At 45.0% G+C, this 24767-nt stretch overlaps 1 protein-coding gene across 1 annotated transcript in view; it reads left to right on the forward strand.

Moving 5' to 3' along the window:
• The window catches only part of LOC136660256 (solute carrier family 2, facilitated glucose transporter member 5-like), a 34451-nt gene extending 21766 nt beyond the window's left edge, over positions 1-12685 (forward strand). The window contains exons 10-19 of the mRNA XM_066637381.1: positions 2140-2300; positions 3063-3187; positions 4244-4396; positions 4477-4602; positions 6971-7158; positions 8041-8151; positions 10403-10504; positions 10961-11036; positions 11150-11277; positions 12527-12685. Coding sequence (XP_066493478.1) covers positions 2140-2300; positions 3063-3187; positions 4244-4396; positions 4477-4602; positions 6971-7158; positions 8041-8151; positions 10403-10504; positions 10961-11036; positions 11150-11277; positions 12527-12685 — 1329 coding nt within the window. The remainder of the gene's footprint in view (positions 1-2139; positions 2301-3062; positions 3188-4243; positions 4397-4476; positions 4603-6970; positions 7159-8040; positions 8152-10402; positions 10505-10960; positions 11037-11149; positions 11278-12526) is intronic.
• The last annotated feature ends 12082 nt before the right edge of the window (positions 12686-24767 follow it).

Consider the following 24767-nt stretch of genomic DNA (forward strand, 5'->3'; position numbering starts at 1 on the left):
ACAGCCCCACTGGCTTAGGCTATAGGCCCGTCTAGTCCAGCTTCCTGTATCTCACAGCGGCCCACCAAATGCCCCAGGGAGCACACCAGATAACAAGAGACCTGAATCCTGGTGCCCTCCCTTGTATCTGACATAGCCCATTTCTAAAATCAAGAGGTTGCACATACACATCATGTCTTATAACCCGTAATGGATTTTTCCTCCAGAAACTTGTCAAATTCCCTTTTAAAGACATCTAGGCCAGATGCCATCACCACATCTTGTGGCAAGGAGTTCCACAGGCTGCAGAATAGATGACTTCTTAGGGCAGCAATTCATGCATGTGTGTTACCAAAAAGGGCTATTTTGGTTTAGGGGAATCAGTACACTACCCTTTTGGAACTTCAGGATCGCAGGCTAGATAACAAGACGACGTACTGCAGAGAATTTCCCTTTTAGCTTGAAAAGAGACTGAGAGAAAGATAACTTTCAGTAAAAGATTATATTTTTATTACAAAGCACACAGGTAAACATAATGCACATGAAAAATTATGAGCCTTGGTCCTAGTACTTTCATCTAGTGTACCTAGCTTATGGTGGTTGCGTGTAGAGTGTATTTGGTGCATCCGAGAAGATTAGAAAAAGGGAAAGATTTTAGGGAAGGATTTTAGGGGTCCCTGGTCCGCATAACCCAGTTGTTAGCTAAAGATGGGGAGAGATGGGGAGAAAAGGAGGGAGGGAGAGAAAGGAAGGAGTTCCAGATGCGATATAGTTACCTGTCTTGTAGAGCTGTTGGATGGGAGGGGGGAGAGTCCTGTGTAGGTCCTTGGAGGGGGGGAGCAGAGAGAGAGAGCACATGGCAGCCTTCTTTTAAAAGGGTTTTTGCTGTGATTGAAAATGGGCTGGGCGCTGTGCTGAGGGAGAACTGCCACCCACCAGGGTGTTTTGGGGTCCAGATGTCCCTTATCAGCAGAATTAATGGCTGGCTTTCTACCTGGGGGACCTTACACAATAACCAGTAAATACAGCAGCTCAGGAAGGCAATTCAAATTTGCATAGAGCACTTAAGCAGTGGTGAGTTAAGACAATACAAAGAATAGGCGATACTTAAACAATGATTTAAGATGCTAGACTTCTTCCTCCGGAGGTGCATGCCAACTTGTTTTGCATACACAGTGATTGGATCAGGAGACACTTTTGCATATATTTCTTAAAACAATACAATGCTTTGGACTTTGTTGCTAGAGTCTTTGTTGCTAAAGTCTTTGTTGCTGTGTGCATGGAGAGGTGGAGGTTGTGTAAACTTGTGACTTTTACCAGGGTTTTTGGAAATTGGGCCTGTAAGAAGTTTGGCTTATAACCAGATATAAAATCACAACTTAAAAGGGGGAAAAAAGCGGATTTTCACGTAACACGTGCTCCAATTGCCCAACTGACACTGTGTATCTCTGGGACTCGTCCTTTATTCTGCAGAAGAGGTTTGGCACACCGTAGTGGTGTTAGGGCACAATCCTATTCAGACTTACCTGGGAGTAAGCATTGACTTAAATGTGACTTACTTCTGAGTAATCATGCATAGGATTGGGCTCTTAGTGTGTACATGTCCATCCTAGGGTGTTTAAATTTCAAGAACTGCTAGAGACCAGGAGGATCCCATGGACATGCAGATAAATGTATGTTCAAGAACACACTTTGCCATTCCTGGTACATATATCTCAATAGTGGCCTATTCCATGTTTCAAATGAGGCTGAGGACTTCTTTATTTCAGCAGACGTTTCCTGACCTCTTGTCATTTGTGATTACTGCCCCCACTCTCTCTTGTTTTAATTTAATTTGTTTTAATTGTAATATGTCATTTAATTTTTATTGTGAGCCGCCTTGAATCCAACAGGGGAAAGGTGAGAGATAAATATTTCAAATTTTTTAAAAGGTTCAGGGCCAGATCTCAGATCACAGCATGTCTCTGTCCTTCAGCAAGAGCCAACTGGCTATTTCTCACCTTAAAAAGGACAATTGTGAACCATACAAACACTTGCTCCATACATGTGAGTTCACTGGCCAGCCAGTATTGGTTACAAATTTATCTCAAGCTCAGTCATAAAGTTGGCATGTCATGTGTGAAAGATCCTAATGCTGGTTTTTACGTGCTTCTCTCCTAGATTGTGCAAGACTTTTACAACATATCCTTCGGAGATGTCCCCTCACTATCAGAGGACAAAAACTATAACAGATTCCTGACAGGCATCACCATTGCTTTGTTCCCACTTGGAGGCACACTTGGATCCTTTGTGGTTGGCCCCCTAACTGATGATCATGGCAGGTAGAGAGAGAACATCTTGACTGGCAGATTAGCTACCCCAGAGTCTCACTACTGGACAGTCCCGGGCAAAGGGAACAGAGAAAGACACATACATACACTGTTGCTGCTGATTCATACTTTCCTAGCAGTGGCAGTTAATAAGTTATAACCAGATTTGGGGGAGTGGCAGGCCTGATGCACATTTTTCCAGATGTTACATCAGGGTGGAGATACAGCGGTCAAATGTCCACTGTTTCATCTAGTTAGGCCCCTACATAGAACTAGGAAAAGATGAATCTTCATGAGCTAATAAGGCTATTAAGCAACACAACACAACACACAACACACCTTCCAACCACTAGGTTACACTACTCTGTCTGGCTCCAGTTGGATCTGTACCAATCCAGTTTTGCATGGTCTACAATCAGTCTCCAGCTCTGCATATATTCTATGGATTACCATTGTAGAAGAGCCATAGCTCAGTGGCAGATTTTCTGCCATTAGATACCAGAGCCAGAAGGACAAAAACAAATACAGTATCTGGCCCTTTTGTGTAAGCGATGTCTGCTAAAATCTCCAAAGCTAAAAGAAGGGGCAGAATAAGGTTTACAGTGCTGGGGGTTGGAGCTTCAGTGCCTTCCCAAACTTTGCAGTCCCAGAGCAAATTATCCATACAAGATTAGGGCCCTATTGAAGTCCCATAGCTCCTCCCCCTCCTTTTGAGACTTTCATACATCCACTGGCAATCCTCGCCACTGCCAGTCCTTTTCACTCTTTTTCCAGGAAAGGTGCCTTACTAGTAAATAGTGTTTTCTCCATGATTTCTGCTATCCTTGTGGCTTGTTCTACAGTGGTGGAAGGTTATGAATTCACCATGATTTCACGCTTCGCCAGTGGAGTATGTTCAGGTGAGTCCAGTTTCCAGATTTGTGGTTTTGTTCATGTTGTTGTTGCTGTTTTGTTGGGCTTTAAATCTGCTTGGGCTTCATGCTCTTTGACCTGGGAGCCTTATTTTGCAATTACAGGTTCCTATGGTTAGCATTAGACAGAAAAATACTCTGCGCGTATTCAGAGGCACTCTCTTCTTGCTTGCATGTTCCAGAGTTTTTTTGTGTTTTTTTTGGAGGGGGGGGAACTGAAAACAGCCTGCATGCCAAAGAAATGTTATGCATGTACACAGACAAAAGCTACAAGCTACAAGCGCAACCTCATTTTGAAATGCAGTCACCGGGTTTTGTGCTATTAAAGATGCAAACAGTTTTCTTTAACTGAACTGCAGCTTAGTAACTTTGGTGGGAAAAGCACCAAGGGAAGCATTTCTAAAGCATTTCCAATTTGTTCAGATGTGCCCTTCTCAGTTCTCAGCTTCTTGGCCAGGCTTTGGAGCTCTGACTCAAAATTAAGCCTTCAGGGATAAGAATGGGGTGGTTTTATAATTCTGAAGAATTTGGGGTTGATTTATTTGTGTGTCATTTATACCCTGCCTTCCTGTATTAATATACACTTACAGTGGCTCACTGCATTTCAATACCCAGGAGAAGAGTGACTGTCCCAAAGTTGAGAGGCAGACAATGAGAACACCACTTTGTACACCTTTGGGGAAATTGATTTGGTGCAGATACAACTGAATGTCACCAGTGTATCAATGGCACTGAATACTATGTCTCTGCAGTGTCACTCTGGTCTCTTGTGCACACGCATGAGAGTAAAAATGGTATTCTGCAGAACTCCAAGGGGCAATTACCTGTGTTCCATAAAGACCTTCATGCCTTTCCGTATCTTCATGCCTTTCAGGATGCTGGGAGGGCACCAGGATGCAGGTTATCTGGTGTGATCCCTGGGGCATTTGGTGGGCCGCTGTGAGATACAGGAAGCTGGACCAGATGGGCCTATGGCCTGATCCAGTGGGGTTGTTCTTATGTTCTCTCTGAAATGATTTTACTCTCAATTTCTCATCCAACTAGGGATATTCTACACTGCTGTCCCTATATATCTCTCTGAGCTCTCCCCCACGAACCTGAGGGGAAGCCTCACTCTGATGCCCCACTTCTTTCTCGTCTTTGGTGTCATGATAGCTCAGATCTTGGCTCTTCGTGAAATTCTGGGGACCCAAGAAGGTAAACTGGAGGGGTGTGTTGTTTGGCCTGTGGCAGACAATACATGGTACCACTGTTCATAACTGCTTCTTTTTGCACAGGTTGGCCAATACTGATGAGCCTGGTTGCGATCCTGGCATTTTGTCAGATCATCATAATGCCCACCTTCCCTGAAAGTCCTAGGTACCTACTGATTCAGAAAGGGAATGAAGAAAAGGCAAGGGAAGGTACAGTGGCTGAATGACCTGTGGGTGTGGACAGCTTGTGTAGCTGCAGTAACCTTCATGCTTATACACACGCAACCTCCTCACACAATCAGCGCTGCTGTACTGTCACCAGAGCAGTGTTGTCAGTCCTCTGTTGTTGCTCGTATGTGACGCAATGGACACTGAGAACACCAGCTGCATCAATGAAACACCAGCTGCATTTTTCAAACCAGACCACACTTTTGTTCCATCAGCCCAGGAAGTTAGCTCTGCCACTGGCAGAAGTAGGAACCTTTACAGTGGTGGGCCTCATGACTGTCGTACAGTCTTCTACTTAAGGGGCCTGGCTGTACCACCCAGCCCAAGATTGGGGCATGAGATTTTTGGGCAACTGGTGAACTAATCTTATTCTTAATCACTTTATATGGCTGCTCTTACAGTAACAGCTTTGGGGGAGGTTGGTTAGTGCCATCACTGCTTAGTTTATTGTTAATCATTGCATTGTAACTTGAGGGGTTTTCAATCGTATTTTAATGGACTTCTTATAAGTCTGTTTTTGTCCTGAACACCTTCCAATGCGGACAGGAAAGACACATGTGATCAATGGCCTGTTCTTCCCCCATGTTTCCCCCCCCCCTCTCTCTCTCTCTCACACACACACACACACACACACACTTCTAATCCCCCAGAAACATCTGTGCTGACTGAGGAGCCTAAATGCTGCTGGGACAGTCCCCTGCAGTGGCCACTGCCCTTTGTCTAAAATCCTGTTCTCAGACAGCCAAATGCTGGATGTGTATTTGAGCCTTCTCTATGGTGGACTAGCCAGGCCTCTACTGAGATTGGCATGCATCCACCGACTAGGCAACCAACTCTGTCTAGGTAAAGAGGTGGGACCAAGTGGCCAGGTGGTTTCCTCTCATCCAGCTGGGACATAATCAACTTAAGGTTTCTGAAAAGCAAGAACAAGGATGCTTAGTTGTGTTTAGCTGATTCACGGCATCAATACAGGTTTGCGGAAGACACACCCAGTAAGTGTATGAACAGAGATTCCTGAGACAATTAAAGAACTAGCAATAGGGATGGCATTTATGGCTAGAGGCACTAAAGGAACTGCTATTGCTTTGTTGGCTCTTTTCACTCCATTGAATATGGCTTCAGCCAAGTTCTCTAAACCCGGTTATGTGTTGTACAGGTATCCCCCACTTTCTGAAAATTCATATTCGACAATCCGCTCTTTCAACACATTTCAATCATACCCGGAAGTCATTCATTCAATGCATGCTATCCACTTTTTCAACATCTCTCTGTTGTTCTAAAACAGCCATTTTCAACCACTGTGCAGTGGCACACGTGTGCCACGAATGATCCCCAGGTGTGCCATGAGAATTTGGGAGAGGACCATTTATTAGTAGGGCCAATGGGGGATGTGAGCCCCCCAACGGCAGCATGGTGTGTCTTGTCCGTTATTAAAAAACCAATGGTGTGCCTTGACCATTTTAGTGCCTTGACAGTGTGAGATGAAAAAGGTTGAAAATCACCATTCTAAAGGATAAAATTACCCTCCTCCATATTGATTTGCATATGACATGGCGATTCAAACTGTTTTGGGGTGTGTGTGTGTGTGTGTGTGTATGTGAGAGAGAGAGAGAGAGAGTGAGAGAGAGAGAGAGAACATAATAACAACCACCACCACCTTTCTGGTCATCGGATTACTCCTCTGACTTTATGCAAGGTGGTTTACAGAGGCAGGCGTTTCTAAATCCTCAAGGAGATTTTTACAAACATAGAGGTTTTCTCTTTCAAGAACCAACAACATTTCAGAATAGATCTTCCTGGTTTGATCTTACTTCTGGCCTCCAGTTCTCCCATGCCGACTGACAAGCAGCTCTATCTCTCACATAGAGGGCAGCCAAGATATTTCATCCTCACACCAAGAGCAGGTGGAATCACTCAGCTGGGCTTGTCAGCTGCTTCAAGGTCTCGCCATTCTCAGCTGTTCAGGGAGCTGCTGGTGTCCTCGAACTGGCAACCTTCTGATGTTATCTTTGGGCTAATGGAGGCTCTACCTCTAGACAAGACCTCCTGTCCACATGCCAACTTTAGCTCCTGGTTTATTCCCATTCCCAAAGGTGTCCAGTTGCAGAAATCTTTCTCTGACAGCACAAATTTGCAAGACAAAAAAAGGCATTTGCAATTTGCTAACTAAAAAAGCATTGGAAGCAACATTTGGAAACTAAAAAAAAGATGGGGTTCTGCTTTTCAACCATTTCTGCTTTTCACCACTGCTCCAGTCCCTAACCTGTCAAATGAGTGTGGGATGGCTCTACCTGAAAGTTGCCCACCAGTTACCCAACTCTAACTGTTTTCTGCCTCTCCTCCCAACAAGCTCTGAAGAAACTGAGAAACCAGGAAGACGTCGAAAATGAGATCAAAGGGCTTCATCAGGAGGACCTCGCCGAGAAGGACGAAAAGAACATGAACATGCTTAAACTGCTCAGTTGCCCCAACCTGCGACGACAGGTCTTCAATGCCATTTCCCTGGCATGTAGCCAAGAGCTCGTGGGCATCAATGCAGTAAGGAAGGCAACAGTTAGGAGGCTGAGAGCCCACAGCTATCCAACTTTCCAACACCAATACAGTCCCAAAGTAAGGGAACAAATGCTCCTTTACCTTGAGGAGTCCTCCATGAGTGTCTCCGCTACTTCAAGATATGGTGTACACCCTGTTGGCAAAGCAGCATCAACACTAGAATGTTGGGTCAGATTGGGCCCTAAGGGCCCAACCTCTTGCCCAGAGGCTTTCCCTCCCCAAAACTTCACTTAACTTAGTGGGTAAAGGTTCAAAGCCTCCAATCCAGTCTCCCAAAGCACAATCCAGTTCAGTCTTCTGCAGCAGAGTCCCTCCTCTGTGTCCTCTCCAGCAGAGTGTCTCCTTCAGCAGGGTCCTGGCAGTCTCCTTCTCCTGTAGGTCCGTCCCATAGGTCTGGAGTGTCCCATAGATCTTGGTGCTGTAGGTCTGGGTCACGCAGCTCTGGGCTCCTTCTGAAGCTGCCTTTTATCCTTAGATGTCCCATTACCCAAAATGCAGCTCAGCTGTGAGCTACCTTATTAGCCCCTTGTTAAGTCCAAATTAGGCTCAAGTGAGTCATCTCTTCAGTCCAAGTCCATTCAAAGTCCCACCAAAGTCAAATGAAGCTTAGGTGTCCATCAGAGTCTGCATTGCCCTTGATTGATTACAGCTTCATTTGGAGCCAGCTCTGCCCTTCCCAGAGCTGTCAACCAGCTGTCAAAACATGGGAATCGCTATCAACACCACATCATCCACCTGATGATCTTCTGATCTTCCATTACAAGGACCAAGTGAAGAGATTCACACCAGGGTCCCTCCGAACCTGGCACCAACACAGTAAGGCTCTTCCATGCAGTTAAGACTTTCTGTTGCTATGATCTGTTTTAGGCATACCATTATACAGAGAGAATCTATATAGCTACAAACGTTGGCTTGGATAATGTTCGATTCATGACTATAATCTCAAGTACTACCATCCTCATCATCCTCTTCATAATGGTAAGCATCTATCAGTACCTGTTCAAGTCTGTCCTCCCATTTAAGTCTCTAGCTTAGATATTTTCAAATGGTATGCCGCAGCACTTTAGTGTGCCATGACAGGTCCACAGTTGTGCCACCGGAGTTAGGAGCATAGCAGTTAAAAAATCACAGAAAAACTCTTCTAGATTCTGCAGATCTGTTTTTTGGTCAACTCTCTGTAGTAACAAATTGTCTGTCCCTCTTCCTCCATCAGCAGAGCCAGACCATTATTACAGACAGTTAACCTAAAAACAGAGCTGCAGAACCTGGAAGAGTCTCCTGGAAGCCAGGAGTGACATCACCAGAGGTGAAGACCATAGAGTCACCGTGCTGTGAAAAGTAAAATGTTGAAAATTGCAACTCTGTGGAATGCAGGACATATAGCTGCCCAGCCATAACTACACTAAGGGCACAATCCTGGAAATGAGCTGGGCCAGCACAAGGGCCGGCTCAAACGTAAGACACGTTTGCGCCTCCTCAGGCCATGTCCGCACATGGAGATGCTCTGATACATGGAGGCTGAATCCAACCTCTGTGGCGGCTTCCTTGCGGAGGCTTGCATCAGCCCACTTGGGCCGATGCAAACAGCAAAGGTAGGTGGGGGGAGTTGGGGAGGAGGCGGGAGGGAGGAATTCCTGGGCAGGGGGAGGGCAGGCAGGGGGTGGCCCCGGGGGTGGGCATGGAGCAGGAGGCAGGGCAGTTAAATCCAGCAGTTATCCCTGATCCCAACCCCAGTTCCTGGGGAGAATGGAGTGGCTTCAAGTCACTCCATTCTCCTCAGACTTGTGCCACCTCAAGAGGTGCCACAAGTCCAAGGAGACCCATGGGGGCCAGCAGCCCTTACCTGGAGGTAAGGGGAAATGTTTTCCCTCGCCTCTGGCTGAGCTGCTTATGGCCCCTATCCTGTGCTGGATACAGCGCAAGCCTCTTGGCTTGCCTGTTCCAGTGCTGGATAGGATTGCTTCCTTAGTCCTTCAGTGTCTTGGTTTTTCCTGTGGACAACTATCACTTTTCCCCCACAGGACAGGAAATAAAATGGCACCAAAATCAATCAGTCTTATCCCCAGACAACCACATCGTAACTCAAGTCCAACTCTGCAGATATTCCTAACAAAGCACCACCAAATGTCAATCCCCAGGGTTCCCTTGAGAATAGGAATGCCTGTTTAACTAATTTAAAGCTGGGGTGCAAACATACCCCTCTGTCTCAACCTTTAAGGGCCTTGACGCCCTTGCGCCCTTAATATGTCAGTGGCATAACCCATTCGACACACTGTGCACTTCAATATCTACTGTCGAAATGAGGAACTGTTATCAGTGAGAAATAAGGATCCCTACTCCTGTGCAACTTGTTGATGCAACATCAACAGAGGTCAGGTCTCATCATGTAATACCCACATTATATTTTAAACTTGCCCTTCTTCCAAGGAACGAGTGGTACATGGCCCCATCTCCATTTTATACTCTCAAGGATCCTGTCCTAAGGCTAAGCAGGGGTGTGTGTCTGACATAAACAACATCAGTCAATGAAATTCATGACCAAGCAGAGATTTGAACTCCAAAGCCAAAACTCTTTGCACTATATACAACACTATATACAACACTGATGGTGACTTAACACAGGGTGCAATTCTAACCCCTGATGTCAGTGCTTTCCAGTACTGGCATAGCAGTGCCAATGGTACATGTGTTGCATCCTGCAGTTGGGTGTCGCTCACAGACACCTCCTCAAAGTACGGGAATGTTTGTTACCTTAGAGCTGCGTTGCACTTAGAGCTTTCCAGCACTGACATAAGGGGTTAGGATTGCGCCCTTAACTCTATGTACCATACAGGGTACATACCATATATAAGGCTCAATGTTTCATTGTATTTCTGTCATTTTTTTAAAAAGGGGTAGCTGCATTTAAGATAGATAATGCAGCCCTAGAAAAGAATAAATCCTTTCCCCATGCCACTTCCCTGATGAAAATCCTCCTCCCAAATCTGCTGTGTGCCCCTGGAAGAGAGCAGCAATTGGAGATAACAGTACCTTCCCTCTCAGTGCAAACAGGAGCTGGAGGAAAAAGGCACAGGAGCAAGGGTTAAAAATCTCACTGCAGATGAAAGCATTTCCCCTTCCCAGCTGCTGTCATTTTGAAAAGACACAAAACATGATACGCATTCTATTATATTTTCTTTGACCCATGCTCATTTTTGATCACTCACTTCCCTGCCTTCATATTCTCTAGCTGTATATCATCAACTTTGTGGAGCGCAAGACTTTGCTGCTTGTTGGCCTCGCAGTCTGCGGCCTTTGCTGTGTTCTGTTGTTTGTGACTCTCCAATACCAGGTTCGTACTTTCAAGACTTCAAGCATTCCTGCCATACAGAGCCAAGTGTTACCTCAACTCCCCCCCCCCCACCTGTGCCAAACTACTCCTGAAATCAGGTGGAAAGTCGATCAGATACCAAAAAAAGATCTTTCAAAAATAAAGTATGTTTGAAACCGAATGTATACCCAGACTGAGAATGACACCTAAAGGAAGCTCCTGCCCTTAGTCTGCTTACACTTGTAAGCCTTACAGAGATAGAATTACAAACTTGAGTGCTTTTTTAGCACTACCGTGGGTCAGGTGGATATATTTACTTGGGACTATGGCCTGGATGATTTCAAGCGGCAGGCCAGATCTGGTCTGTGGGCAGTAGGTTGCCTACCCTTAATGGTAGATAACCTACCTGCCTTAAGGTAAGGGCACCTGGCAACCTCATTGGTATATGGCTGAATCACGACTCACTTTCTCCAACAGGATACTGTCTTGTGGATGTCTTATGCTGGGACAATTGTCGTCAACCTGTACATTATTGGACATGCCATAGGGCCAAGTAAGTGTTCAGATTAAGGTGCTCCTTAGAAGAAGCACAAGTTAACAGGATAAATAAATTAGCAAATCATTGACAAATAGCATTCAGCACCTTGATCCTCTCTCTTCACCCAGGTACTATTCCCAATGTGTTGACAGCGGAAATGTTCCTCCAGTCATCCCGATCCTCTGCCTATGTGATTCAGGGGTTTATGCATTGGCTCATTTCCTTTATTATAGGTGTGACATACCTTAATATAGAGGTAAGTGAGGAGGCAGACTATTTGGTGGGGAACAAACTGTTCAAGCTGGTAAACAAAATCCAGGTCCACCACTTGCAAAAAAGCAAATGAAGCTGTGATTTTGGGCTGAACTGTTAATTCGCAGAGCAGTCCCAAAAAATTCAGGTGAGTGGCTTTTGGGAAAGATGAATTTGAAGACATTCAAATTTAAGGTGACATCTTTTGCAGTGCAGTGGAGTTGATTGTGTGGGATTCTAATCCCCAGTTGGCCATAAAATCCATTGCCTGGAAGTTACTCTCTTGCTGCTTAGCCTGCTGCCAGAGGGTCTGGGGCTTGTAGAAGGCTCACAATCTAAGGCTGGAAGCTACTGCAGGCTGTGTGTGTTTTCTGGATCATGCCCTTTTTGGGCACTGGAGGCCAGCAGCAGGCCTTCCATTGATTCAAAGGGGCAAATGCATTGGATGCAAAGTCTGTGCACCTTTAAGACCGCATCAGAAGATTCACTGTGGCTCCCAACGCAGTCAGAAACTGTATTGGAATCACAGTTTAAGAGCCCGGGGAAGCTTCAGTAGACTTCCTCGGTGCATCTTGGAGTTGCACGAGGCTCCTTGCAGCAGGTAAGTGGGGGTGGTGGTTTTGTTTGGAGTGGGGCGCCATTACGGACCTTTGCCCCTAGGCGCCCCAAGGGGGATCTGCTACTGCCAGAGGCCAGAGACAACAGTATGCTTACTCAAACTTCAATGTCAGCCTCCGTCACTGTCAGGTAGCATGAAACTAGTCCCTGGATATGCCCAGTCCAGGTTCAGTGGTAGGAACTTGGCCTCACACCCTTGCCTATGTGTCTAGGATTTTGCACAGTCCCTGGCTGGATGGTTCCACATCTGGTTTTATGTACAGCCTTCCCCAGCCTAATCTCTCCTAATACCTTCAGGATTTTGGCCAAACCAGACATTGCATTACATGTGATGAGCCTAATTTTTCTTCCAAAATTAGCAGCTGTGGACTTGATCCAGATTGGCAGATGGACCTGAATTCTTTGCTTTTACCGCAGGCCCAGTCTGGGAGTAAGATGCTGCAGCTGCATTAAATGAGGAAAAATTCCCTTTTGTGACAATGCCTTAAGAGAAAGTTTCACTTGGCCCCCAGCGAAGGTTAAAAGAATGGGATAACCTGATTGCCATGGGAAAAGATGATCAGAAGATACACCTGTGATACATGAGCCTCTGTATGGTGCTCATGGACATTTCCCTCCTCTCTTTTCATCTGTAGGCAAAGCTGAAGAGCCACATATTCCTCCTCTTCATCCCATTCAACATAGCTGCCTTTATTTACAGCTTGAAGTTTCTTCCAGAAACCAACAACAAAACCTTTCTGGAGATCAGGATGGCAACCCAGAGGACCCAGGTCAGGAGGCCCACAGCCACATAGAAGCTCTAGATGAACCCTACGCAGCCATTTGTTTTGGATGATATGCAAAGATGGCAAGAGAACAATGACCTCTAGCTGCATTGGCACACTGGTGACAGTGACGACCCTTCTAGTCAAAAGTACCATATCTCATAAGCAGACTGCTGGCAGGAGCAAGTCAAGAAAGCCAGAAGTTCACATCTCCTTTGCTGCCCTCTCTTTCAGGGCAAAATAGCCTTTTGTGAATACTGCTGATCAATGTTTCGGATTTATAAAAGTTTCTTGACCACATGAAACTGCCTAATGCTCAATCAGTTCCAATCCCAGAGATCCTTGGTGGAAGGATATACCTGAGTTTAGACTTGGAGCGTATGACCCAGAGCCTCAGCATAGCCCTAACACTCACATATCATGGTACAGGTGTGCGCCACTTAATGATGGGGATTCGGCAATACGTTCTCCTATCCCTGTTATGTGATTAGGTCATTACGTGAACATTCAGTCCAATCTATTACCTTTGTTGTGTAAACAGACACTCCCTGCCAGACACTAGCTAGCTGTACAGACTACTGGAGATAGATTGCCTCTTCTTTGCATTAAGAGCCTCTCTGTTGTGTAAACAGACACTCTGCCACAGGCAATAGGAGATGCGATTGCCTCATTTATTGTGCTTTGACCACCATCATATATGTGGTCCGTCATTAAGCAAACAGTTGTTAAGCAGCTCAAGTCTGTATATGGACTAAGACCTCTTTCATCAGAGAAAGGAATAAGGTGCCCTTGCAATCAGGAGGCACCCAGAAGCCTCTGGACTTGACAGGCCTGGAATAAATACCAGGAGCTGTCTTTTTTTATTCCTTCACTTGAGGCTTCAACTCATGCCTGAGAGCCTAACCTCAGGGATTGGAGAACATGCACTCTAGGTCTGAGTTTGGACACATTTACCCTTAGTCCCAACCACAATCAGAACACAGCAACCAGGAGTCCAACTTGTGAATCAGGATTGGTCAGGGCTGGCCATCCACAAGGCCAACTGAAGCGGTTGCCTCAGTCAGTGGATTTGTGGGGAGGTTGCCCATCTTTGTCCACATACTTGTTTTCACTGCTCTTCCCACTCCCATTTCCTGAATTGGAGAAGGAAGAGGAATTGCTGTGCAAAGCCCTGAACTCAGGCCTCCCAAATCCATATTTAACACTACCTATACCCCTACACTGTTTCCCCATGCCATGCAGGTAAAACCTTTAAAAGAACTTTATGCTAAGTTCTAGCACTGTACATTTAGCAGCCTGTATGCTCCTTACCATTGAGTAAAGCCCGTGAAGATTTGTTCAAAATTCTATAACAGTTATTGCCACAAGGCGTCTGTAGAGGGAACCAGAGGCTTGTATTCTTAACATTGCAAAAGGAGCAGTGAACCCATATTCACTCATTTGAATAAGTCCTGTGCAACATAAGTCCTGTGTACTAGCCCCTAACATGCATAATGGGTGGTGCTTTGATTACCCAATGGTGAAGGAAAAGACTCTGCACTTCCTCAGAGGCACTCTCTTCTTTATCATCACTTTCTATCACATAACAATGATGATATATACATTTAATTGGTACTATGGTGTATTTGAAGCACTTCATGTACCTTCTCCTGCCAACATAAAACTCAGTAAAGTGCAAACTACTTTTTGCTGCAGCAGCTGGCAGTACTGGTGCTGAAAGGCTGCCTCACTGAAGTCCATCTACTATTTAGCCCAGGTGAGATTCTAACCAGCACAGCAGCAAATACTCCAAGAGCAGAATAGATTTGTGGAGCAACCTCCTGGTGAGCTCATTGTTACTACTTTGGTTGCTTGCTGATATTTTTGTCTCTCAACATGCATTCCATACACACAATTATATTTCACTCCTTATAGTTTTGTCTCACTGGGAAGCTCAACCCACTGATGTGCAACTGGCAGCCTCCTACCATTGCCCAGGCCACAATCTGCTTGGGTGAATCAGCATCAATTGCCAGGCAATACTGAAAGCAAGCTTGGGACTTCCAACAGAGCCTCCTTGGTTTAAGACAGTGGTTCCCAAACTGTGAGCCATAGCTCCCGAGGAGCCGCAGAAACCAGCCAAGGGAACTGTAGAGTCCTCACAGAAACCTGCCACCCTATACAACATATAAGATTGTAGCCCTCATGGGGAGCTGTGGCCAATGGCCCAGTAGGACAAGGGAGCCACTAGTCGCAAAAGTTTGGGAACCACTGACTTAAGGACATGATGTCACTGTTGGGGAAAAGAAATCTGCAGGAATAACTTTGGTCAGAGGTGGCAACTCATTCCAGAGAGAAGGGGAAAGCTGCAAGATAGTAGCTTGCGTAAGGCCACCTATTGAATTAATTACTTAGGCAGGAGTTGAAGTGCAGTTTTATGGTTCAAGTCTGGGTCTCATTAGCTCCTGTGCTATCCTAGTCTCTCTCCTTCCCGACACCCGGCAGCAGCTCTGTGTAACATGTCCTCAAGCCACTCATGACACAAGGTATAAGATCCGGCTCTTAACAGGCAGACAAATAAATATAGTTGGCCAGCTTCAGGTTACCTGAATTCACTAAAAGAAAAGGATAGCACCCCTTTTTGTTTGTTTTAAGGATATAAGGATGTTCTCAGGCCAGATTTGGTTCACAGATCCTTGAACCAACCCCTAAATGATGGAATATGCAACTCTGACAAAGCATAGAAGAACGGATCAGGTGGCAAACATGTATGAGTGGGTCAAGACTCTGCCCACAGCTTGGTTTGTGTGTTTTGCCAATGCCAGGAGTTCATCTGCATACCTAGCCAATTCCCACCCACCTATCCTTTCTTCCACATTGTCCCTCCAGCTAGTTAGTCCCAACCAAAGAACTACAGTAGACAAGCAGGATCCAAGCCTGATCATCAGCCAGGTTTCCTTTGCTGCTCAGTCTAAGAAACACGCTGGCCCTTCGCCAAATGTTAAGATCATGGCCCTTTTTTGTCTACCCACAACCATGTTATGTCACATCTGAGTGTCCAGAAGAGCCCTGAACGGATCCACAAAAACAAACCTGCTCTACTTCAATTGCCAAGTTCAGCACCCATTCTTTGCTCTCCAAAGCAACTGAGAAGTTGCAAGACAGAGAGCAACACACACACACACGCCACCATCTACTGGCTACTTGAAGAATGGTCACTTCAAGGTCCAAGAGGGCAGAATCAACCTGTTAAGCAATCAGAGTCTTGCACGGAGCCAAAGTGCAGAAGACACTTTGCACAATCCCTTATCTCTGCGTTTTCCTTCTATTAGCAGAAGTCAAACTGTTTTCCACTCATCAAGCATGAAAATGGAGGCCAGCTCTCAAAGGACACTAACCTCCGAGGCCAAGGAAGGGGTGAGTTGTGGAGCATTTGCATTTTCCTCCCTTTTGAACTACATATTTTTAATGGTTATGAACAGAGGCCACCTTTAGTAAGGCAAATGGGTTTTGATTCAAATACAGTATTGTCCAAGAAGGAGCAGGGATTTGTTCAATGCGGCTTACTCTCAGGAAAGTGTGGTTAGGATTGAAGCCAATATGTCTAGCTTTGCAATACAATGTGGCAAGAGAAGCATGGCTATCTATTTCAGGCACCCAGGGGATTTTGCAGCAGAGCAGCATTGCTAACATTATTCAGCAATGGTCACCATGATGGTGAGACAATCTGGTGCAGCATCACACAGCTGCAGAGGGCATTCTGGTGATATATGTAGCTCTGAGCTGCTTGGAGGAAATGCATGACAAAAACACAGAAAGGAATTAAAGCCCAAGTCAGCAATTTCTGGGCTGACTTGTGAGGTACTGTATACTATACAATGCTTTCAATGTGAACGTGTTTTAAGAAAGGCTTTCGCACAAGTAATCGGAGTGTGAAAGTCATCCATTTGGCTCAGTTTCTACACTAAGAAGTTAAGGATCAAATAAATGCTGTACCTGCAGTTCTTCTTTGACTCAGCTGGGAGTTGCTCTTAGTGATGAGAGCCCCAAGGATGGATAGTATTGATCCGACTCAGCTTTTCTCGTCGTGTGCTCCGATTCAGCACTTCTGGACTTTGCTCCAATCTCTACTCAATACTCATAATTTTTTCCTGCAATACCATTGACAACATTTTTTATTTAGACTTTTTGTATCCTTTTTTACTCACAGAAACTCAAAAGCGGCTTACAGTTTATACGTATCAGGCAAATAAGGAATTCCTGATGTAAACTGATATTTGTGACACTCTTCAAACGGACCGGACAGCACTCATTTTAGCATTCCTGCTTTCTCCGACTCCAGAAATGTCTTTTGTTTTAGCTTCATCGCTTCCAGAAAACATGGGCCAAACCACATCCCCTTCAAAGTGGTTTTAATCAGTATGCTTTTAGCCTGACCAGGTCTCTTTTTCATTAGGGAAGACAGCTGGCAAGTGGGAGATACAGACTGAGACCCTGGCATGTGGGAAGGAGAGCTCAGCTCTGCCCCCACCTGTACCATTTCAGACAAAACCCCAGTGCCACCCGAAAGTGCATATTTACCCCGTAGTTTCTGTTTCGTGGCCCAGCACAGTTAACAGCCAACAATTCTTGGTTTCAGGCTAGCATTATTCTGAACTTTCTGGCAGAGATAAATCATCTTGCTTAGATCATTAACAAATGTTCCTGACTGCGTTTCAGTGCCTATTTCGACTCTCAGCTGTACGCCCACTGCAAGTGTGTGCCCCTTTGATTAAGCAGGCCAAGAGGTAGTCACTCTGCCCCACACTGATAACCCAGGGTTATTAGCACCCCCACAAATGCCAGGACCTTGCAACAAAGCCAGGGCTTCCTTCCAATAATTATTTTTAGCGCTTTTATCACATTTTCCAATGTGGAGCACACGTGCACTGTTTTCTCATCCTTGAAAACCCCAATGAAGGGAATTGAATGCAAATAATAATCTTCAGCCTTTCCAGATTAAGGGCCGTCTTTTAAATCTTACTTAATTTATGTCTTGTATTTATAACCAACACTTCCTCCTAAGAGTTCAGGGCAGTGTTCTCCCCTCTTACTCGCACAACAACCCTGCGAGGCAGGCTAGGCTGAGAAAGTGACTGGTTCACCATCCCCACCAGTGAATTTCATGGCCAAGTGGGGACTTGAACCCAGGCTGAGTCTAACACTCCAGTCAGGGCACAGCCCTTACAGTGGAGCACTCACTCTAATTCTTTTCAACTGACTATTTGTTTTAAAAAGTTTATCCTTCCTTGTGGGAACCACTACACAGTCATAACTAGGGGTGTTTGAAAATTATTTTTTTTTGCAGATTTCGTGATTTGAAAAGCAAAAGGTGGTGTTGTGTGTTTTTATTCCAAGTTAAGTTATGTTTCATTCCAAGAGTTATGTGTTTTTATTCCAATTAAATTTTTATTAATTTTAAACACTTTAAAAGTGTACTCAGTAGGTAATATAGGGGATATAATATCAGCAGATGCATCCACAGTATTATTTCTAACTGGAAAAATAATCTATTCTAATTTCTGGAAAATATCTTAAGCACCAGAACACCGCAGTTTGTGTTTTTAGTCAGATATTTTAAAATATGGTGTTTTGTGTTTTTATGTGCTTTTAACAAAAAAACCCTCTAGTCACAACATAAAATGTAAGAATAAATATGGTAATAAAATCAATGTCATCATAGCATATAATAAGCATTAACCAGGCAAAAACAGGAAAGTGCCAGACCCAGAAAATCTAAACACCAAATCCCATGTTTAAAGAGTCACTATATCCAGTGCTTTTTTTGTAAAAAAAAAAAAAAAAAAAAAAAAAAAAAAAAAGTGCAGGAACTCAAAACTTGTTAATCTTTTATTTAATTTATTTATTTATAAACCGTTTTTATTGGAGAAATAAGTAATAAGATACAACTAGACAACATGTGTTTAACGCGTACAGAGAGGATAACAAAAAGGCATTCAACACTATTGAATACAGATATTGAAATTGGCTCATGACCCACCTAGTGGGTCCCGACCCTTAGTTGGCAACCTTCAGTCTCGAAAGACTATGGTATCCCGCTCTGAATGGTGGTTCTGGCACAGCGTCTAGTGGGTCCTGACCCACAGTTTGAGAAACACTGTTCTAATGTAAAATGCACTAAAATACACAGTGCCTATAGTTATCAAGTTAACCACGCTTTGCTATTGGCAAAAAATAGTTCAGGACAATCTTTAATCTATATCAAAGACTTGCAAAACTGAGGATCAGAGGGTCAGAAAAGCATTTTATCAAAATTTATGGTGTTTTTTTTATGAATTTGGGTTGCTGATTCCAAAAATGGCCATAGCATAGGCTTCCCATGAGGAAGCTCCTTGAACCATTCACTGGCAAGACTATGCCATGTTTCCAAAACTAGAAATGAAAGGGGAAAACTGATGCCATTTTTGGAATCAGCACCCCAGTGGCGTCACTAGGATTCGCATCACCCGGTACAGGAGGCCTGCGCGTCACCCCATGCAGTGGGCAGGGCAATGCCCCAGGTGGTGGGCATGGTGATGTACCATCGCCCTGCCCCCACTGGTTTATTGGCTGTACCTTTTGTTAGAACACAGATATTTCAATGTGGTTTGTTTCATTGCATTCTGCATGAAATTACGCATAGATTGATATAAAACATGATAGTTTTGTTCCTCCAAATTCTGATTTACTGATTTTGAAAACTTGTAGAGTCTCTCTCTCTCTCTCACACAAACACACCCCTGTGTCAACTTACTAACAACTTATGGCAGCAGTTCTCAAACTTTTAGCACCTTGCTTTGTCAGATTCCAAGGCCAAGCTCTGCCTAGAGAATTATGCCCAATTTAAGCAAATTAGCTCCCTTTCTTTTCCCCAACAAATGACCCTGGTTCTGCCCTGCAGTCCTGCTGGACCCCACCTCCAGGGTAGCTCACCTGTTCAACCTGCAGAGGTCCTCTCTCCTGCCAGCAGCCTCCCGCCACTACAGCAGACCCTTGGTCCTCAGCAGGTCTTGGGCACAGCAGCCACACACCAAACTCCAGTGTCTTCAGCAGTCTGTGCCAGCAGTCTCCAAAATCTATTCACCAGCAGTCCATTAGCCATCAATTTCTTAGTCCATTAATCCAGTCTCCCCTGCCTCAAGCTTTCCTCCTTCTGCTGCCCACAAACCCTTCCTGCCTCAGGTGCTGACACCACAGCCTACCTCCTTTCCAGATCTACCGAGATTCCAATACACACCGGGACCCACTTTTTAGAATGACAATCTGTCCAGGACCCACTGGAAGTGATGTCATGGCCAGAAGTGACATCATCAAGCAAATTAAAATAAATAATTAAATTAAAAGAAATAATTAAATAAGGGGGAGCCAGTCCTGTTCCACCAAGTGAATCTACTCTGAATATTGTTGTGGTCAATTTGTGGTCCTATTGTGGTCAATGGGGCTTACTCTCAGGAAAGTGTGGGTAGGATTGCAGCCTGTGTGCCCAATCCTATGCACGTCTACTCTGAAGTAAGTCCCATAGTGGTCAATGGGGCTTACTCTGTAGCCTGCCTGCAATAATCCCCCCCCCCCAAAAAAAAAGAATCAGTGAGATTTCCAGTCCTCCCCAGTGCCCAGTTTAAAATTCTTCTATTTCAGGCCGATCAAGATAAAGACCCTCCTGGCTTTGTAAGTGCAAAATAGAAAACTTTCCCCTTACCAGTTGAAGCCTCTTTTTTGTTCTTTTTAGGGGAGGGGGGGGAGAGAGGCTGCCTTCTGGAGTATCTCCAGCTCCATGGGATTGGGACCATTCTGGTGTCCTCACATTCCCCTTTGCCTGGCCTGACCAACAGCCAAGGCACATCTGCCTACTCATGAGTAAACACAACGTGAGGCTGCTTGCTTTCCATAGGGCTCAATAGACTGCAGCTGGGAGGGAGGCAGGGACCTCCTTCTCCCTTTTGTGTTTTTGGGGGCCTGCATTCATTGGATCAGGACCATTCTGACGTCCTTGGAGTCCTCTCAGCTGCCCTTGCCGACGGACTACTAGCAAGTAAATGCGGCCACGTGGCTTCCTTTCTGGCTCAGACTCGCAGCTGGGAGGGATGGGACCTTCTCGGGTGTTTTTGGGAGGCTGCATTCATTGGATTGGGGCCATTCTGCTGTCGTTGGATTCCTCTCAGCCTGCCCTTTCCGACGGACTATGGCGAGTACGCCTGCTCACGAGTAAACATGCATTACGGCTCACTTTCACTTTCCATAGGGCTCCATTCATTTTTTCCTGCAGGAGACTGCATAAAAAAAAAGGTGCAGGAACACCGTTCCGGTGCATTCTATTACAAAAAAAAGCCCTGACTATATCCATCATTGTTTTTCTCTCTCTCTCATTCTTGTAGCTTTCTTTACTTTTTAAAACAACTTTAAACTACTTCATATTGTCTCACAGTTGCCGCTCCCCTAAGGTTGGAGCAGGATTCCCTTGAAAATGAATGGGTTACACAAGAGATAATGGTAATTCACTCAAGACCATGGTCTGTAATGGGCCCCTCAATAGGTCAGGGTTTGGAATTCACAGTACTATCAAGAAGCACAAGTCCCTGCCCCAAGGAGATTGCAATTTCTCTTTCTATAGGAAATTCAGGAAACCACAGTGGGAAGGCAAAGAAGGGAGAGGCAAGGGGGAATTAGTGCTATTATGCACACTGATCTTCCTTCCAGTTTGTTAGTAGAGGATTTAGAGCTCTGCTGGTGAAGATAACTTGAGGTAAAAATGTAACAGCAGAGATAAAATAAAGCTATATGTGTTTTCTGTATAAGTTCAAGAGCGTTCATGGTTAAAATCTTCTCAAACGCCCTCTGAAACATCAAGAGTATTGAGGAGGTTGTGGTGTGTGAAAGGGTTAATCTGCTTCAGGAAGGTTTCCCGCCAAAAGTCAACTGTACAATTGTCCATATTTGGGCATGGCTCAAGGAAGGTTTCCCGCCAAATTTCAACAGTACAAATGTCCATATTTGGACATGGACATGGCTCAAGGAAGGTTTCCCGCCAAAATTCAACTGTACAAATGCCCTTATTTGGACATGGCTCAGGGAAGGTTTCCAGCCAAATTTCAGTTGTACAAATGCCCATATTTGGACATGGACATGGCTCAAGGATGTTTTCCAGTCAAAAGTCAACAGTACAAATGTCCATATTTGGACATGGCTGTGTCCTATCTGATTTTCCCCAATCCTGCCAACTACGCCAATTTGTCCCATCCAAATATTCCAACTCCCTTCTAATGCCCACTTTTTGGCTAATTAACACCCTCCTTTTCCAAGAAAAACAGCTGTGGTGTGCAAAGAAATGAACAGAACTCCTTATCGGTTGAGCAATTAATGAGAATTTATTGCTACAAACACATACACTCCCTGCAAGTCCTCTTGTCCAGAGGCGTTCCTCCTCAAAACTCCACTTAACTCAGTGGGCAAAGGGCTGAAGCCTCCGGTCCAAGTCCAATCCAGTCTCCAAAGCACAGTTCAGACTTCTGCAGCAGAGTCCCTCCTCTGTGTCCTCTCCAGCAGAGTGCCTCCTTCAGCAGGGTCCTGGCAGTCCTCTCTTGTCCCGTAGGTTCTAGTCCATCCATGTCCTGTAGGTCAGGGGTCCTGGTGTAGCATAGGTCTGGGCCAGGTAGCTCTTGGTCAGGGTAGCCTTTGGTCTGGTCAGGTTCCTGCTGGGTCAAGTAGCTAGATCTGGTCAGGTAGCCCTGTGCCTTCTGAAGCTGCCTTTTATCCTGCAGCCGCTTCTTAAGTCCAAATTCAGCTCAGCTGTGAGCTACCTCATTAGCTCATTCAAAGTCCCATCAAGGTCAAATGAAGCTCAGGTACCCATCCAGGTCTCCATTGGCCTTGATTGATTATAGCTGCGGAGCCAGCCCTTCCCAGAGCTGTCAAACAGCTGTCAAAACATGTCAACACCACATCATCCATCTGATGTTCTTCTGATCTTCCATTACAGGCTGCCCAGAAGCTTCTGAGGGCAGAAATTTTTGCCAAGTAAACCAGCTCCAATTCTCACTTGCCTTATCTCCGGGTCCATCAGAGGGCAGAGCCTTTCAACTCTGAACAGTTTGTTTCTCAGTTGAGCTGTTGCTCAGCTCAGGCAGGCACCTCCTTAGTTCCTATAGTTGCTTTCCAGGGACATTCCAGCCAAAGTTAATCTTTTATTCTCCTTCCTTCTGCTGCAACCTGGTTTTGCTTGGCAAATGCTTGCAAAGCAGGTCTGTTTTTTGAAACACCAGGATGGGATCCTCCTTCCCAGGCTACAGTTCAGCGCCTTAGAATTACTTAAGAATAACACCCATGGAAAGCAGTGGGTCTACTTCTGAGTAAAAAGGGTTGCAAATATCTCATCTCTCTGCTGTGAATTGAATTGCACACTCTCAGTTATGGGTTGTATGTAGAGCTTCTGGCTTAACACACCAGACACCTTAAAGGTATCTTTGATTCATGGTTCTCCTCATGTCCACCTTAAAGGTGGATTTGATTCCTGGTTCTCCTACAGTAGTTCCCAACCTTTTTCACTTGCATATCCCTTGGCAGCCCATTTCCATAAATTGTACCCTTCATATTAGCAAAATGTTTGTAATAATACAAGCCCTCATCTCCTCTCTATGAAAACCCAGACTTCATGTATTCATCACATATTTACTCTTTTTATCTGTTTGAAGAACAGAAGACTCTGCCTTTGCACTGTCTTGCACCAGAAGTGTGCTGAGAAATTCTGGGCGATTGATCACTTTCCATATTATGTTTCAGCTTTTTTACTGTGGTGGTTTTCAATCACTGGTTCATAGATGAATTGATGACCAAAAACTAGCTATTGGTGGAGCTTTAGGCCAACAGCCAACTAGCTACCTCCTTTCCTGCCTTCCTGCCTTGCAAGTCATTCTGGAGCACGGCCTGCCTTTTTCTGCCATTCTGCCATTCTTTTTCAAGTACCCCTATAGGTCCTGTTGAGTGTCCCTGGGAGTACGTGAATACCAGGTTGGGAACCACTGTTTTACTAGTATGTAGTTTACAGTGCACTTACTCTGATAGTGTTTACAAAAAGGTGGCAAAGACCAGAATTTAAAAAAGAATAAAAGTTTATCTTATGATCTTTTACTATGTTTTTAATAAATTAGAGACTACAGTTCTTAGGTAACAATTAGTGGTGGGTTATTTTTCAGGATCTGGCTTGGGTAAAATCAGACAAAACTATACTCAGACACCCCCCTAAGTTTAACCCCCGACTTATCCAAGGGTCATAGAAAATTCCATGATTGTTGCCTCAAAGCCTGCCCTCAATTTGTCTGTGGGGCGACTTATAGGCGAGTGTCTGCAGTATTTCTGTTCCCACAAGACATTCTGGAGACTGTAGTTTGTTAAGAGTGGCTCTAACAGCTCTCAGATTCCTTAACAAACTTCAGCCCCCCCCAAATGCATGGGGGGGGAGAAGAAGTGTACTGAAAGTGGTGGAAATGCAACCCAGGTCTTCTCCATAAGCACTAACATTATTATAATTCGGACCCCAACCATAAGTCCCATAGGAATTTTGAGGTGGATGGATTTTCTCTTCAGATCCTCTTAGGGCATGCCTCAATTGGGTTGACATCTGGCAGTCCAGGCATAAGGTGGCAATCCTACACTCACTGTTTTGTGAGTAAGCCCCATTGGACACAATGGGGACTTACTTCTGGGTAGACATTCATAGTATTGGGCTGTAAATTTTATAGGATGCCAAAAACAAAATGATACAACTTATAGCATGATCCTATGCATGTCTCGTGAGAATGGATGATGGCCGGATCCCAAAGGATCTCCTCTATGGAGAACTCGTGCAAGGAAAGTGCCCTACAGGTAGAGCACAGCTGCGATACAAGGACATCTGCAAGAGGGATCTGAAGGCCTTAGGAGTGGACCTCAACAAGTGGGAAACCCTGGGCTCTGAGCGGCCCGCTTGGAGGCAGGGAGTGCAGCATGGCCTTTCCCAGTTTGAAGAGACACTTGGCCAACAGTCTGAGGCAAAGAAGGAAGGCCCATAGCCAGGGAGACAGACCAGGGACAGACTGCACTTGCTCCCAGTGTGGAAGGG

The sequence above is a fragment of the Tiliqua scincoides genome, chromosome 9 (assembly GCF_035046505.1).
Source record: "Tiliqua scincoides isolate rTilSci1 chromosome 9, rTilSci1.hap2, whole genome shotgun sequence".
NCBI lineage: Eukaryota > Metazoa > Chordata > Lepidosauria > Squamata > Scincidae > Tiliqua > Tiliqua scincoides.